We start from the raw sequence: 18018 nt of genomic DNA, 5'->3' as shown, positions 1-18018 counted from the left end.
TGTCTTTGTCGAGTTGTGTGTGTGTGTGTGTGTGTGTATGAGACATTAGCAGCAGTAAAGTGATTTCATCTCCCCGTCGCTCGTCTCGGTGAGTGTGTCCGGCGCCGCACCTTCGCTCCCTGCAGCGCTGCGCTCGTGTTTCAATTAAACTTGATTATCCACCGTCTGTCGGCATGGCAGGAGCGCCTCGTCTAATCACGATGAACCTACTGATGCAAACGGATACCCCGCCGCCTGCTGCTGTTTACGCTGGGGTCGTGGTCCTGATGCATTGTGGGACTTGTAGTCTTTTTTTGGACAGGGGGTGTCTGATGGTGCAGGTCCCAGATCAGAATTGATGGTGGGGGAGGGAGATAAAGAGGAAAACACCAAATCAGCTTAATGCAAATGTGTTTGCTGTGTGTGTGTGTGCGTGTGTGTGTGTGCTGACTGTGTGCCTCACAAAGGAAAATTGATTTGGCCGGAGAGAGGCACTTACTCCGGCAAAATGGAGAGAGCAAATGAGACACATCAATAGGCAGAGGAAAGAGTGATGTGTACACACACAACACACACACACACACACACCTGCTGAAGACAACAGCCATTTTTTATCACTTGTCATAATGAACTCCACAGACACGAGGAAGCACACACACACACACACACACACACACACACACACACAATCTTATTTTCAGTCTACGTGTTGACACTGCAAGGCAACGCACCCGCTGGAGGGTGTACGGGTCGAGAGGTAGGCGTGGCCTACTGCTGATTTATTACAGGCTTTTTTGGGGGGAGGGGGGGGTTGGGTAGCATTGAGCACTTACGTTAATGAACCAATTCTCGTCAGGTGAGGATATCACTTTACCCCCCTCTCCCCAGCCCCCACCCTGGCTAATTAAGGCTGTCTGGCTGGATACAGAAAATCAATAGATCTCCTTATCGGTGTGTGTGTCACCCTTTTTAGCATAAAAAATGATCCTCTTAGAAAGGAGGAGTTGTGTGGAGCTCAAGCAGCGATTCTGTCTATTTTCTATGTGTGTGTGTGTGTGTGTGTATAAATGTTTTTATATGTTATGTATGTGTATTTGGTTACTATGGTGCATTTGTGCACTATTCTCTACTTTTCTTCTGTAGTAAGTACTTGGCATGTAATGTCTCTCATCACCACAATCACCAGCAGACTCGAACCGTCTTCCCTTGCACTCTTGACCTTTGAACTCTGTGAATGCTGTGACACCACAGAGCTGCTGGTCCTCGTCCTGGCTGACAGGTTTATTCATTAGCTGCTAAAGTGTTGATGCTGCTGCTGCAGGGCCTGCTGTCTGCTCACATTTCATTGTTCTCCTCTCTCTCTGTCTCTCTCTCTCTCTCTCTCTCTGTGTGCAGTCAGTAACTACAGTGCAGTGGTAGAGGGCAGCTCAGACTCAGACGATGAGGATAAGCTTCATATCGCCGAGGAGGAAGGCAGCATCCCGGACTGTGACAGCGTCGCCCCCGACGACGACCCCAACGCCACAGCTGACGCGGAGGATGGGTGGGACGAAGGTGAGTGTGGTACCTGTCAATGTGGTGCTTGGACGAAATGTCATGTTCAGACTGACATGACCTTTGACCCCCTGGTGCCGGATTTGTTACACAATGAATTAATTTAGAACAGTCATTATTATTAAAAATATATTATTATTATTATTATTAACATAATAAGCATAATAAGCATAGAAAAGACACACAGCCAATTCAAAAAGCAAAAAAAGGCCATAGAATATATAATATCCACCCCTGCATCTGATAAAGGCTGATACCTTCCTTATGAATATAATATTTAACATTTCTTTTTGATAAATACAAGTCTAAAATCTGTTATAATTAGTTCAGTTGGAATGGTTAAAACTCATCACATATTGCTCCTAAAATAAATTTTTTAACATACAGTCTCATGCAGATGTCCAGCCAGCCACTGTTGAGGCTGGGTGGGTGATCTTGAAACAAGATCTCATGATGCTAAATCGTGATCCATAATCTGAATACTGGATACAGACCAACACGCATCATGAAATGGTGTTACTGGAGTGGAATGTCAGGAAGTGTAGATTTCATCACATGCTCACCCACACCCACACACACACACACACTGGTGTTCCCCCCATCTTCCCGCTGAGTAGTGGTTGCTGTAAGTGTAAAGGAATGTCCCTGGATTTGAGAGTAGCATGTTTTCCCTCCTTCATTCCTGTTTTTTTCTGTTTGGTCCATTCCAGGCCTGAGAATAAGCAGTGCTGGGAATGTCATTACAACCTCGTAGCTTAACACATGTATCTCATTGTTGAGGGTCCGTGCTGAATACGATGACCTTTCACCTCCGACTGGTCCATTGGTTCTTGCGAGTGACACAGGAAATTACTCCATTGGTTTTAAAAACCAATGACATCAGTGCCTAGAAGCTATCCATACCTCCTCGGTTTGTATTAGACAATGTTTAAAGTGCTACATTGTCTGCACTTTACCTCTGAATGCCATCCGGGCCTCTACAACTAATACAGAATGCAGCAGCGTGACTGGTTTCAACCTTCCCAAATTCTCTTACACCACCCCACTGCTACGCTCCCTCCACTGGCAGTGTAGTCTGCCTTATATAAGAAAAACTACAACAGTGTGAATAAAATTATTGTATTCATGGTTTGAGTCCAGGTGAATCAGAACATGATGGTAACATGATGGTAACATTGGTAACATGGTAACAAAGCATAAGTTGCTCTGGATAAGGGTGTCTGCCAAATGCCATAAATGTAAACGTAAATGCATTACTCAGCACATAAGCTAGCAAAATACCAGCTTGGAGTGCCTGCGATGTCACCGTGGGCCACATGTTCTGGAACTGCCAGGCCTTGCATAATTTCTGGAAAAATATTTTCAATGTTTTGTCATCTTTATGATATAGAATTATTGAACCTACATTATACATCTCTATATTTAAAGTACCCTCCCTCCAGATATAATTCGATCTGTTTCCCAAGCCAAGGAGGTGGCCTTTGCCTCATTAATGGCCAGAAGACTTATAATTCTGTTTCAGAAAATCAGACAAGCCCCCATTATTTCAATGGCCGAATCAAGGAAATGCTCTCCATGCTGCAGTTGGAAAAACTGCGATACAGCCAAGGTAATTGCCAGGAAAAGTTCAAAGAGATACGCTCATCATTTATTGCATATGTCCAATTATCAAGTTTGAGTCCAGCATAGACACTTAATTTGCTAATGCATATATGAAGTGTTGAAATACCATAACACCTTTTTTCTCCTTGCTGTATGACGGGTGTGGTTTTACATTGGTCGACAGTTGTTCTTAGTTTAATGTTGGAAAACTGGAAAATGTGAAAAGTATTATAAATAATAATAAATAATTGAAAGTGAAGTGATTGTCATTGTGAAACACTGCAGCACAGCACATGGTGACACAAAGAAATGTGTCATCTGCTTTTAACCATCTCCCTAGATGCGCAGTGGGCAGCCATGACAGGCGCCCAGGAAGCAGTTTGTGTGGATGGTGCTCCGTTCATTGGCACCTTGGCGGTTCTGGATTTTAACTGGCAACCTTCTGATTATGAGTCCGTTTAAACAAAAACATATGTTGCAAAATGGAAGAAAAGTAAACTATAGACAAAAACTAGTGCTGCAAGTACTTGTCCTGCACTCTCATTGGCTGGAGCTGCTTATTTGCCTCAGATCACAACCAGACTGAACCCTTGTGGGGTGTCCTGGTCCAGCATGTAATGTGACACATGAAGGGTTAAAATCATGTGGTGTGAAACGAGTGTCGGGTGACGTCGGAGTGTGTGCACGAATGGCTGCTTCAGGCTATGGTGACCCGGATGCGCTGGTTTCAGAGGTTCGATGGAACTGCAGTCTGAACGAACGACCTGAACCAGTGACGTGTTGAACCGTAACACCGGCGGCCCCGCACTGCTGATGCCATTGTCCCCCTCTCTGCTCATATTGATTATATGGCGTGTGTGTGAGGCCGCGTGTCGCAGTCCATTTATTTTAAAAGCAGGCGCCTCTCTGTGGCGTAGCGTAGCAACGCTGGACCTGTGCGTGAGGTGTGCCGGGGCAGAGGGGAGGGAATGTGACCCCCGTCCACTAATAAAAACATGTCTTCAGACCTGCGAAAGGCTGGCAATCACTTGATGCAACAAGGATGTGTGTGTGTGTGTGTGTGTGTGTGTGTGTGTGTGTGAGTGTGTGAGTGTGTGAGTGTGTGATGGAGGTGCTGCATAGGAACTGGAGACACTGGCTGCTGTGATTTAGAACTATTCTACAGGAAGTAGAAAAAAAGGGCAGAAGCTGCGTAGTCATTGGATACCAGGTATCTACAGGACGTCTTCCTGCGAGCTTCTCAAGCTGAACCACACACTGTAGCTACGGAGCAGCCGCTGCAGCCCTGATGAAATACATTTCGGTACGTTTGGTGTTTCTCGTTCTCTCTCTTGGTTACGCCTGAGTACCGCAGTTTTTACTGTGATGCAGATTTTCTTCTCCTCTGGCGAGAACACGCCCTGTTACACAGCTGGACTGAGTGAAATGTACACCAGTACACACATTCACCAACCTCCTCCACAGTTTTATGGGCCGTATGAGGCGTGTTGTGTGTGTGTGTGTGTGTGTGTGTGTGTGTTAACAGTGTTAAAGCAGCTAATGGTGTCACCTCATACACTTCAAAATGATATTTTGTAGTCCTGGTGATGGTCCACACTTTCTGACATGAAATAAAAACCATCCCAGTTGGGTACAGGTTGGTGACCCGGGGTGCATCATGTCATCTGCGATTGACCAGTGGACTTAGCAGGTCATGATCCGTTACCGGTGTGCTGGTAGAAAACGTTGAACATGTGTGTGTGAGAAACATATTTTTTAAAACGGGCATCAGTGGACATCCAGAACGTGATCTCCGTTGCAATCACCTTCAATTCCAGCATTCTGAGGGGCGCTGTATTGGGCGTGACAGTCGACTCCTCTCATTTCACCACGTACGTGTGTTACAGTGGCAATAGTTGGCTGCACCTGTAAGGGAACTACGACATGAGAAAGTGGACATTTCAGTCGTCCTCCTATTACCTACATCGAGGCTGCTAGTCGTCTATAAACCAAAAGATCACAAGGTCACAGGTTCAAACCCCACTTACTGCCATTGTGTCCCAGAGCAAGACACTTATCCCTGAGTGTCTCCAGGGGGGGGACTGTCCCTGTAACTACTGATTGTAAGTCGCCCTTGTCAAGGGCCTCTGATAAATGCCATAAATGTAAAACATTGTGGGATTCGCACACTCGGTCTCTCCTTTTTCTGGATTCGGACCAGTTACCATTAGGTAATACTTCTCCTGACGCTGCTGTAGTGTAAGGCTTGCGATCTGGAGACCTTTCCTGCCTGATCATCATGTCAAGCTGATGAACACATTTCAGCCCGTAAGAGAAAAGATGTTTGAGATGTTTGAGCTGCATCTCAGCTTCTCCACTATAACCACCCTCATTATGGCGCTTTAGAGGAAATGGGATCATGTGAAAGGATTTCCATGTGAAAGGCAGCCGACTGGGCACTTCTTGGCCATTGTACAGGCCGCTCTTTCTCATGCATCCTGCATCCTGCCCCCCCATGCTGAATCCATCACTTTGCCACAGTAGGTAGCCCCAGCTGGAGTGGCTGCCTGGGGGGGTTGTGGGTAAATCCCCCCCGCCCCCGGGGTCTTGCTCCTCCTCACGTCACTGCAGCGGCACGAGCCCAGTGAACAGGGCGAGAGCTGCTCTCTGCCCATGTTGATCGGGCCCGGGGTCAGTGTGGGAGCTGACAATTGGGCCGATAGCATGGTGAAGTGCCGTACGTTAGCGAAACGTGCAGGTAAACCAGAGAGAAAGTGTGTGTGTGTGTGTGTGTGTCTGGTGTACACACACCAGACAACTTCATTCATTGTTAACTGATGCATGGATGCCCTCAGGTGTACACAGTGCATGTGCTTTTGCACAAAGAATCACTGTGTGTAAGTGTGTGTGTGTGTGTGTGTGTGTGTGTGTGTGTAACAGAGAGAGCCTTCAGGATACATTTTCCAGAGCTCTGGCATCTTAATTAGTGCTCATTAATGCAGCTTGTTTCCCTTGTTAGCTACATCTGTCTGTGTGTGTGTGTGTGTGTGTGTGTGTTACAGGTGCTTGCATTGAATGTTTTCTTCTTTGCTTCTGTTATGACAGTGAGGGAGGAGTGTGTGTCGGACGGTGACGATGACGGTAGCAGAGACGCGCTGGTGGAAGAGATTCTTCAGTCGGGGGACACTGCCGTCATTTTCCCAGAAGCCCCAGAGGATGAACCACAACAGGGAACGCCAGAGAACAGTGGTCATGACGAGAACGGTAAAAAGGCACACACACAGACACACACGTCTAACTAATGTGTTAAGTATACGAGTGTGACTCAAATACACCTGAGCAATTAGGCCAAGCTTGACAAATCTCTCACACCGGTGTCAGCACAGCCTCACGGGTGCGTGTGTATGTGTGAAAAGCGAGTTCACATCCTGAATACCTCACCTGTTTAGGTGGTGTTTAATACATCACCTGTTAACAGGTAATGTTTCACCTGTGTGTGAACTGAGGGTGGGAGCCTTTAGTGCATCTGCTGACCGTCACCGATGCAGGAAGGATACTCCTACGTTGTCACACGTTCTAAATGGCGTAGCGTAGTTTCCACAGCCATTATCCAAAGTGGTTACTATATAGATTCTGTGTGTTAGTAATGTTTAATTAGTACTGCCTACCTTAACAAATGTAACTTTGGTTATAATAGTAGACAGTATAATGAGTTAGATCATGATAGATTTGGGTTCTGGGTTTGAGTGGGGGGGTTTTATTTTTCCTCTGCATCATTACGTGCTTGTTGTTTATTGGAGGTTCTGTGGCGTGTAACCCAGATTATAAAGATTTTTATTTGTCACATGCATAGTTATAGCAGTACAACAGGCAGTGAAATGTATCCTGAACCACTCTGTTTTTGGCTGTCCATAGTTAAAGTTATAAAATAATAATAAAAAAAAGAGAATAAAGGGGATTATAAAATAGAATAACAGGAGACTATAAAAAAGTTAGCCAGCTAAAATGCAAGAAAAAAGTTCCCTTGCTTCTTGTTCATGTGGCTGAGGGTGGAGTGCAGGAGTGAAATCCAATAACAACACTTAAAAATAGAAACTGACGCACAATCGTTGTTGCATTGCAAAATACCGTTTTTTTTTTTAATGGGGATAATATTGTTACTTAACCAAGTTAACCAAGATCTCAGTGCAGTGGACCTGGTTTATTTGTAAGCAAGTTGAAGTAGCCATTTCCAGGGTATGCCGTTATTAAATATTGATTATAGAATCACACCTCTGCCAAGCCACAGAATAATAGAAATGTCAAGATAAAATCTTTTCCCTCGACCTTTTCTGCCCGTCAGGCACTGCCGATGCCTTCTCTCAGCTGCTCACCTGTCCCTACTGTTCCCGTGGTTACAAGCGCTACACGTCTCTGAAGGAGCACGTGAAGCTGCGCCACGAGAAGAGCGACGACAACTTCAGCTGTTCGGTCTGCAGCTACACGTTCAGCCACCGCCTGCAGCTGGATCGCCACATGAGCGCCCATAAGAGTGGCAGGGACCAGGTACTGCAGAGCGCTGTCCCGACTTCAACCAGTCTGTCTCTGTGCTCACTGTGTGCCTCCTTTCTTTCCCGTCCCAGCGACATGTAGCACCGTTTGGGGGGAATCGCAAGTTCAAGTGCACTGAATGTGGCAAAGCCTTCAAGTATAAACACCACCTAAAGGAGCATCTGCGCATTCATAGTGGTAAGTGTGTGTTTTAAAGGGGCTCTGGTTTCTTCCTACCACCAATAACCTACGAGCACGATAATACCCACAGGATGGATCTTTACTTAGTGAATTCAAATGATCCCAGCGGACGGTTGTCCGACCATTTACAATTTTACAGAATTTAGCAAGTTACAATCAGTGGTTACAGGGACAGTCCCCCTGGAGACACTCAGGGTTAAGTGTCTTGGTGTTTAAACCTGTGACTGTGACCTGTCACATGTGTGTTACCTGCTAGACTACCACCACCCCCTTTTACCACCACATTCCTGTCTAGGTTCAGGAGCATGAACAAAAATACAGACTGGACAGCAATATATTGTGCATTTTATATAGCAATATATTGTCAGACTATAAAGAGAGAAAAAACTGAAATAAAGCCTCTCAACATAAACGTAAGTGGCGGGCATGGCTTCGTTGTTTGTTTCCAATGTTCAGACCCCTTAATGCATGACCAGATCACTGCAAATAAAAGGGATGAGCTAATCATCAGTATTTCTCCAAGCTCCCCCCACACCGGGTGTCCTGAAATTACCAGAAAGAACAAAACAAAATACAGCACAGGCCACAGGCAAGTTTGCACACACCTCCTCATTCAATGTGTTTTCTTTATTTTCATGACCATTTACATTGGTAGATTCTCACTGAAGGCATCAAAACTATGAATGAACACATGTGGAGTTATGTACTTAACAAAAAAAGGTGAAATAACTGAAAACATGTTTTATATTCTAGTTTCTTCAAAATAGCCGCCCTTTGCTCTGATTACTGCTTTACACACTCTTGGAATTCTCTCGATGAGCTTCAAATGGTCGTCACCTGAAATGCTTTTCCAACAGTCTTGAAGGAGTTCCCAGAGGTGTTTAGCACTTGTTGGCCCCTTTGCCTTCACTCTGCGGTCCAGCTCACCCCAAACCATCTGGACTGGGTTCAGGTCCGGTGACTGTGGAGGCCAGGTCTCCACTTTTTGTTAAGTACATAACTCCACATGAGTTCATTCATAGTTTTGATGCCTTCAGTGAGAATCTACCAATGTAAATGGTCATGAAAATAAAGAAAACACATTGAATCAGAAGGTGTGTCCAAACTTTTGGCCTGTACTGTACCACACACTCATGGACGTATGAAAAATAACCTGTAAAAATAAAAGTATGTGTGTGTACTTGTTTCAGAATGTCAGTAATACAGAGTGTGTGTTTGTGTGTGTATACAGGTGAGAAGCCATATGAATGCTCCAACTGTAAGAAGCGATTTTCACACTCAGGATCCTACAGCTCCCATATCAGCAGTAAGAAGTGCATCGGTCTGGTTTCTGTTAATGGCCGACACCGCCCTCCCTCCACTTCCTCCCAGGGGGGCAAGTCTTTGTCATGCCCCTCCCCCATGCCCGCCTCCAAACTGGACCACGGGAAGCCTCTCCATGAGCAGCTGCCCATCACGCAGATCAAATCAGAGCCGATGGACTATGAGTGCAAACCTGTAGTGATGGCGGCAGCCCCTTCGCCTGTCGGGATGAACGGCGTTTTCCAGGGGGGTGCGGCTGTGTCCCCACTGCAGGGCGCGGTCCAGGCTGTGGTTCTTCCTACCGTCGGGCTGGTGTCACCCATTAGCATCAATGTGGCGGACCTTCAGAACGTTCTGAAGCTGGCCGTTGACGGCAGCGGGATCCGTCAGGTCTTGGTAACAGGGCAAGCAAAGGGGGGTGTGGCCACAAGTCAGAACAGCCAACAGCAGCAGGTGATCCAGGCCTTCAGTTTGCCTATCGTTGACCACGACGGCAGCGCAAAAATAATCATCAACTACAGTCTGGACTCTTCGCAAATCCACAGACAACCTGGCCTGCAGCTGAAGAAAGAGGTGGCGTCGCCCGGCGGCAAAGCCGAGCGTCAGCCTGAGGACCTCACGATGAAGAACGGTCAGGACGGGGATGTAGCGCATGCCACTAAAGACAAGACGAAGGTCAACGGAACATTGGGTGACAACCCGGACCCCCTGGCCCTGAAGAACCTGCTGTCGCTGTTGAAGGCGTACTTTGCTCTGAACGCTGAGCCCACTTCCTCTGAGCTGAGCAAAATCGCAGAGTCGGTGAACCTCCCCGCCGCCGTGGTGAGGAAGTGGTTCGAGAAGATGCAGTCAGGCCAGATCTCGGTCTCAGAGTCCCTGTCATCGCCTGGCCAGGATGATGCCTGTCCTGCCGAGAGCAAACAAGACCCCGCCACTCTGCCCCAAGCCGCCGGGGAGCAGAATGGGCATCTGGACAGTGACGGCGCCCAGGAGGGGCCGGGATCGCCACGGGAGCCGGCTCCTGCAGGGGTCAATGGTGTGAACAGCGCCCCCGGTTCTCCGGGTCCTCTCAACCTCTCTGCAGATGGTCCCGTCCCCTCCCACACGTTCGATGGCGAGGGGCCGCTGGACTTGTCGTTGCCAAAGTTGCCTGCCGCGCCAGTGACCGGAGGCGGCGGTGCCACTAGTGTTTACATCGAGCAAGATGAACCACTAAACCTGACCTGCCTGAAGAGGGAGGTGCTCAGCAATGCCACTGTAAATGGCAGCCCCATCAGCATCGTCACCACCCCCCTGCAGACAATCGTGGCCATCACGGACCAGGGACAGGGACAGTGCCTCGCTGCCCTGGGCGGTTCCAAGACGATTCTCATTCCCCAGCTGACGTACACCTACACCCCCTCCACGTCCCTGGCCGGAACCCCGTCTGTACTGACCGAGTCTCCACAGAACTGTGGCCAGGAGGCTGCTGGTTTGAAGGTGAGGGTACGATTGTAAAAAGTCGGAAAAGTGTGGCTACCAGTGGCATCGGCAGGCTGGACACTTCTGTTATAGAAGTACTAGCATTTAAAGGGTGTCACATCGGGGGCCGTTTACTTGATTTGGAAATTTTGGGTGATTATTTTCTGGGTCCACCAGGCTGGAAGATAATTAAGAAGCACATATGCTGCAACTATTGGAGGTTGTTCTGGTTACTTGAGCTCGAACACTCGAATTCAGTTTTGCTGCAATATTGGCCGATTGGAAATAGTCAAACCACTGTGTGATGTGCTGGGTTGGAATCAGGGTGTATTTGACACGATCGGCAAAAAAATTAGGTGAGTTGTGGTTTATTTTATTCAGTTTTTCAATTGCTACAAAAAAATTTTTGCGAAAAGCCGCTAATTTTCAATCCCATTGCATAATTTTCCCAAAAATTACCCCAAAAACCTTTGTGTAATGTCACAACTGTTCTACAGTTGTGTCTGGCCAGGGTTTTATTCATCACATCGTAGGCATCTCTCCTAAAATAGTTACTGTCCTGCACTCATGGTAGTGGATCACAGAGAAGCGAGCGGGGGCCAGAGTCATCTGGTGGTGGTGCGAGGAATGCGATGTATCTGTCTGCCTTTTTAATTTTGTTCTTCTCTCACTCACGCGGTGTCTTACTAGGCTTAGATGGGGTTTACCAAGGGAAAAAATGCTAAATATATCACAAATTTTGAGAAAACATGCCACAAAATTAGTCACTTTGTGCAAGACCCGCACTTGACTTTGCTATATGCAGTTTGCTCCTTATAAAGTGTTTAATGTGCTGTGGACTAAAATCTGTTGCTTTCACACAGGAGGAAACTACAGATGTGCCTGCAGACGCCATGTCTGTGTTGGAGGAGCAGAACGACTCGGACTCAGGAACTCCCCGAAAGAAGATGCGCAAGACCGAAGCCGGGCTCTACGCTTGTGACCTGTGTGACAAAATTTTCCAGAAGAGCAGCAGTTTGCTCCGACACAAATATGAACACACAGGTGGGTTCTGGTGAACACAGTCCTGTGCTCGTTCCTTGGTGTGGGTTTGTAAATGTTTGAATGGAGATACTTCAGAGGTTACAAACATTTCTGTAGTACAAATGATCATTTGTAGGAAATATTCTACTGGATTTCAGATTTCCAATTCATTTCTTTTTATGAATATTTTTCCACTATGAATCCCTGCTCTCGCTGAAAAAGACTTTGTCTCTGTTACAGGGAAACGCCCTCACGAGTGCGGCATCTGCAACAAGGCCTTCAAACACAAGCACCACCTGATCGAACACACGCGCCTGCACTCCGGCGAGAAGCCCTACCAGTGCGACAAGTGCGGCAAGCGCTTCTCCCACTCCGGCTCCTACTCCCAGCACATGAACCACCGCTACTCCTACTGCAAGAAGGAGGCGCAGGGCCAGGCGCTCGGCCAGGGGCCCGACGACGAGGACAGCACCGGAGAGGGGCCAGCGCAGGCGGGCAGCAGGGCCACCACGCCCCCCTCGCAGCTGGACTCGGACGAGCGGGCCAGCAGCACCAGGGAGGACGGGGAGGAGAGCGAAGGGGAGGACAGCGTGCTGGACGAGGACGAGATCCAGGTGGTGCAGATCGGGGAGGAAGGTGGAGAGGATGACGACGACGACGATGCAGAGGAAGATGAAGGCGGGGACGTGGACAAGGGGGAGGAAGAGGAAGAGACGGGGCCAGAAGAACATATGGGAGAGGCAGAGGGAGACGGCGAGATGGTCAAAGTTGTAGTGATGGAGGAAGGAGAGGAGCAAGGAGCAGAGGAAGAGCAGATGGACACAGATAGAGGGGAGGAGGCAGAGTAGGAGGGATGGAGGAGAGTCGCTTGAGTTACTGGAGGCGTTTGAATCGTTACTAATTGCTTTTTGCCCTCGGAGCGAGGGCGCGCCTCCCACCGGAAGGGGTGGAGGAACGAGGCGGAGCGAGATGCTGCATTTGAGTTCACTACTGTGTATTTCTCCTAGCGTGCCTGAGGACAATGTCTTCTTACTTTTTCCACTTGATCAATCTTCAGTGTTTTTAAAAAAAAAAAAAAAAAAAAAAAAAAAGGAAAAAGTACCATTTTTATGAAAATTAAATATATTACTGATAACGTTTAACATGAAGGAAAACGTATTACAGACTTTGAAAGCTACGGCCAACAGGTTTTAGGTTTGTTTTGGAGGTGTTTTTTGGGTGGGAATAAGACACTTTTTTTCATTTATCAGTGTTACTAATTATTTTCCTTTATGACTTATGTTGTTTTAACTTTTTTGAAGCTGTACAGTCGCCAGAGATTTCTATGTTTTTATTGCCATTGAACAAAACTCAGTGTTGTAAACCCTTGACCCTGTGCACTACCGTCCGGCGTTTACCTGCGGAGTCTCGCTGTGATCCCCACCCGTCAGTATTACTGCGCTGCGTGCTGCCGAAGTGGACTGTGAGCCTTAAGAACAGATCTCTGGGGTGGTCAGGAACCTGGCTTCCCCCGGCCGAGAAATTCAAACGTCAGATTATGCTTTTTTTTTATTTTATTTTATTTTACAAGAAAAAAAAAAAAAGAAGCCTACATGCATTTCAGGTGGAGAGGAGTTTCTCTCCAATTTCTTAAACTTCACCTTTATGCAAAACGCATGCAGGAAAGTGCCACTGAGCAGCATCGTCGTGTTACAATGGAGCTGTTGCTAGGCAGCATGCTGATACCGAAATGTTTATTTTTTATTTTTTAAACCACTGGTTCTGACCTATGGAGTAAAGACCGACCGTCCCCCATTCTGCCGTTCAGTAAATAACCACCATGTTCTGGGGAGAGAAGAAGAAGAAAAAAAAAAAAAAAACGGGGGTGTCGACCCTTCCTCTCTGTTCAGTGCACTTGTTTCTGGTTGCGCGCATGTCTGGTTGTATTCAGGAAACTTTAGCAGCAAATACAATCCTCAAGAATTTATATTTCTAACCTTGTAACCAACCCCGCCTTTTCTACCCTGCAGTATTAATTTTGGTTGGTTGTGTTGACGTTTTTGTGTGTGGTTTTTTTGTTTTGTTTTGTTTGTTAGTTTGTTTTTCCCTGTGATGGCAGTATTACTCCTCACCTGTATACCTTTTTTGTTTGTTTAGTTTTAGCAACCTTTTTTATATTTATGTGTCTTATTTTTATATTTCTTTAGTTATTTATTACACCACGTAGTGTACATGACTGTAGTTTGTATTAATACAATAATATATTTTAGTATGAAGTATAATTTGAGAGGTAACGGAATACGGATCAGGAGAGTTTGAAACGTAAGTATTATGTTTTCGTTTTTTTTTTTTTTCCCCCAGATGCCATATTTCACAGTAAACCCTCTGTCTTGTAAAGCTACTGAATTTTGTATTATTTCCACTAACTGTAGCAAAGGCATGACTTCCTTGCTGCTGTCGTCTTTTGAGAAAAAAAAAATAATACTATGTCCTTAACCTCAATACTGTGCCACCCTGTTTGCAAAAGCCAAACCGACGATGATGTGATTATTTTACTTTACTTTGATTTGTGCCAATTTGTTATTCTGCCTGCAACAAAAGCTACTTTATGTCCCCATTTATTTTAATCATTGCTGTTTTTTTTATTTTTGTTTGTTTTAACCACTTTTTTTTTTTAATGACTCCCCATCTCACAATAAAAGACATCACAGTACGACCCTTCCCATGGCATGATCATTTAATGCTCTGCCTTCAGAAATAACACAGAGGGCGTGGTCTGAACTGCTGGGCCTGTTTACACAGAGTGAACTTCACACTGATTTAAAATTGGGTTTGTAAAAATGCTGTGCAGTGATAATTTAAACACAGGCATATTTGCTGTATTTTGAAATAAGATGATAAAAGTATGCATTTTTTCCCCACAGTGGGTTTATCAGATAGGAAGACCTCATAGCTATAAGACATGGTCTGAGGTTCTTTACATGGTTTTGTCCTCGACAACCATTAAAAACCAGCATGGTGTTCGTTACACTCCAGCACCAGATATATGGCGGTGAGTGAAGAGCAGTGGGTGGGTGGGGCAATCTCGGCAAAAGCCCTGAGGAGCTGCACCAAACCAGACCAAGGTCACCCAGATCGATCTGGATTTGGTTTCAGAGCAGCATTTTGAGCATGAATTAGTAATGTGCCGTGTGTGTGTGTGTGTGTGTGTGTGTTAGGGGGGTTCGGAAGAGACCTGTCCATTTCTCCCAGAAACCCTGACCAGCTCTGAACAGAACCATGATGTTGCTATACGATAAATGAAGATGATCCTCCATGGAGCTAAACGGGTCTTTCGTCTGATCTATATAAAAAAAATGTAAAAAAAATAATAAAATCTTCCGCACTGACGTTTTCACACTAGAGATTTGGCCGGACCCTCCCTCCACTAAACAGCAGGTTATAATCCCCCTCCACCCACCCATCTCTCTTTTGCTTAGTCCCAACACACACACAAATATTTCCATGCATGTCCTCCCACTCTATAGGGATCACACAGTAAGGCACTCAATCACGAGCAGAACACCACCCACCATACAGCATTCAATTACGTACACACACACACAGGCTTCTGCCAGCACACATCTATCTTAAAAGACACACCCTCCCACACACACTCATCATTATTTGGAGCAGCTCAAATATAATTTTGTGAAAGATTAACCCAAAACCATTTCTCACACACACAATCCCGGTATAATGTGTAGGATTCCCTTTTCGGCTATTAAAAAGCTGACTAATCCTGTTACACTCTTCCAATGTGCATGGGTCTGAGTGTGTGTGTGTGTGTGTGTTGCTCATTTGTAGGGTGGGGTGTAATATGAGGTCCACCCTCCCCAATCCTCCACCTCTCCAGTACAGTTAAAATCTTCTCTATAAACTGATGTTATATTGTCAGTTTTGTGTTTGAATGAAGAAAAAAAAACAAACAAAAAAAACAGGCATAAATATAAATTACTATCAACACCCCACTTCCCACAATCCTAAAAGCAGTGACCTCTGACCTCTAGCTTCGGAGTCAAATGTCTTTTGTCTAGACTAATGTACGTGGGGTCATCCATACACGCGCACATGGGGGCACGCGGGGGTAAACCAACACCTCTGTGAGGCAGATGGTGGGGTCGCAGGACCCTGCGCCGACCCAGTCTGTCGCCCCACAGCCCCAGAACGAGCAGCACAGAGCCTGCGGTGGCGGGAGGCGGCGCGAAGGAAATCAATCTCCCTGGAAAAACAACACGGCCGACAGCATCTATTAAGACGGATCTCGCGAAGGAGGCTGAGGTTCAAATTCTCCTCGTCGACGCCCCCCAGTGGCTCTGTCGAACAACTGGAAGTTGGATTGGCTAGACAAAGAAAAAGGACTCCGTTAAACACAGGCTGCACCCCGCCACTTATAGCACCCTACTGGTACCGAGAGCCCTCCTCACAGTCATTATCCTCACAATTAGCCTCACACTCTCACGCCCAACCCTCACTGCCACCAACTAATAACAGTGGCGGAAACGGTGGAGAAAGTTGGCCACGTCTGCTCCACGTCCCTTTCTTTACAAGTTGGTGCAGCTTCTGAAAGATAAAAGCTGACCCAGTTACACTGTTAAAAGAAGCAACTGAGGCTCTGAGGCGCTGGATTCTGTATCATACCACGCTGCATTTTGGATGCTAAATATTTGATTAGTATCTGAGTATTCTGTCTGAAGTTTCGTGGCTAAATCAAGCACTGGTGGCCTTTCTGTGTGAAAGTTGAGCAGTCTGGGAACATTTGAGATTAGGCATGTCCTTATATGGTGTCTCAAGTACGTCACCTGCCTCTATGTGTATTAACCTTTTCATTAAACTATTGGCTCGGGTCTGCATCTTTTCCATCGGTTGACTGTGCTCAGCGATACCTTGCCTGGGGTCAGACCATTAAAAACAATGCATATTTCATAAATGTCTGAATAATGAATCTGTGCACACCAGCCATATAGACTCAGGAAAAATAGGAGAAGAACGCCCTAAAAAGTACACTCTATACCTTATCATTATGGTTAATAATAATATAAATATAACGAAATACGTATTAAAAACTAAATTTGAACCATTTTATTTTTTAAATCAATAGAATTTAAGGTGACGTTTTTTTTCTCTAGAAGTGGTGCAACAAAATGAAACTGGAATGGAATCTGTATGTAAAATTCTTGTGTTCTGTCTGGAAGTATCTCACTCCATTCGCGGGGGACGTTATTTACAGTCTCTGGCTACCTGCCGAAATACAACAGGCCTGAGTTTTGACTTCTACACACGTCCTGCACCTACATCACAGTAAAATGTTCAGTCTGGGTGTATTAAATGCATTAAAACACTCACACACAAAAACAGATGCTCCAAGCACCTTGTTCTGACTGAATAATATATCGGTTTTATGCAATTTGTTCTTATATAACATTTATATTAAGCTCTTCCTGTAATTAATCTCTGCATATAACTTCAGGAGTTGCTCAGATCCCCCTTGTTTGTTCAGATCTCCCATCCTTGCTCAATGTTTCCTTGTAAGGCTCATATCTCTAAGATAAGCGTGATGAAGTCCATCAGACGTGTTCTGCAGGACGATGTTGATTCTGACTGCTGGCGTTCTAAAGTGCGGCATGCAAGAACGAGGTGCATGGCCTGTGAGGACCCCCAGTATCAGGTTCAGGACCTCATGCAGAGTTCTGGATAGAAATGTTAACCCAGCCATGCCTGTTTCCGAAAGCAAGGTCACACACAGAGCCGAGTATGTTAGTTTGTGCTCCTGTGGCACAAACGTAAGCGTGTTGGAGGTTCGGTGATAAATCAGCCTGAAAGCATGGGGGTGTGAGGGTGGTGTGTGTGTCTCATAGTGCACGAGGGGGTAAACAAATCCGCTTAGAATACCAGAGCAAACACCTCTCATTAATCTCTCTCTCACCCAGGGCCTGGACAGGCTTTAATTAAATCACTCCCTGCGCTGTAAATCAGTGTGTGTGTGTGTGTGTGTGTGTATGACAGATCATCCCTTATCTGTTGTAATGAGCGTGTTTGTGGCTGAAACACATATCATTAAGACTCTGGGGAGAACAGGGAGTCTTTAATAAGGAATCTCTCACACACACACACACACACACACACACACACACACACACACACACACACACACACACCTCAGTTAAGGCTGAAGGACTAATAAGCCTGACGTCCCTGAACACACCGCCACCGACGTGACTGATCTCTCTGCCAGCGGCTGTGTGTGACTAGGTTAAACAGCAAGGTACTGCAGGGGGTCCGCCACTCACCGCAGCCCCCTGACCCCACTGCTGCACTCCGGCAATCCCTCCCGGGAACGTTAAACCGTTTCATCACAACGACGGGTTG

General features: G+C 46.2%; 1 protein-coding gene across 2 annotated transcripts in view; it reads left to right on the top strand.

The window, feature by feature from the left end:
* zeb1b (zinc finger E-box binding homeobox 1b) overlaps nucleotides 1-13233 on the top strand; it is a 37568-nt gene extending 24335 nt beyond the window's left edge. For both annotated transcript variants that reach the window (XM_028969798.1, XM_028969797.1), the window contains exons 2-8: nucleotides 1375-1533; nucleotides 6220-6378; nucleotides 7457-7659; nucleotides 7737-7842; nucleotides 9077-10626; nucleotides 11472-11652; nucleotides 11872-13233. In XM_028969798.1, the coding sequence (XP_028825631.1) occupies nucleotides 7630-7659; nucleotides 7737-7842; nucleotides 9077-10626; nucleotides 11472-11652; nucleotides 11872-12479 (2475 nt within the window). In that variant the 5' untranslated portion in view covers nucleotides 1375-1533; nucleotides 6220-6378; nucleotides 7457-7629 and the 3' untranslated portion in view covers nucleotides 12480-13233. The remainder of the gene's footprint in view (nucleotides 1-1374; nucleotides 1534-6219; nucleotides 6379-7456; nucleotides 7660-7736; nucleotides 7843-9076; nucleotides 10627-11471; nucleotides 11653-11871) is intronic.
* The last annotated feature ends 4785 nt before the right edge of the window (nucleotides 13234-18018 follow it).

The sequence above is a fragment of the Denticeps clupeoides genome, chromosome 2 (genome assembly GCF_900700375.1).
Source record: "Denticeps clupeoides chromosome 2, fDenClu1.1, whole genome shotgun sequence".
Classification (NCBI taxonomy): Eukaryota; Metazoa; Chordata; class Actinopteri; order Clupeiformes; family Denticipitidae; genus Denticeps; species Denticeps clupeoides.
Note: the sequence above shows the minus strand (reverse complement) of the source record. Positions and strands in the feature narration are given on the sequence as shown.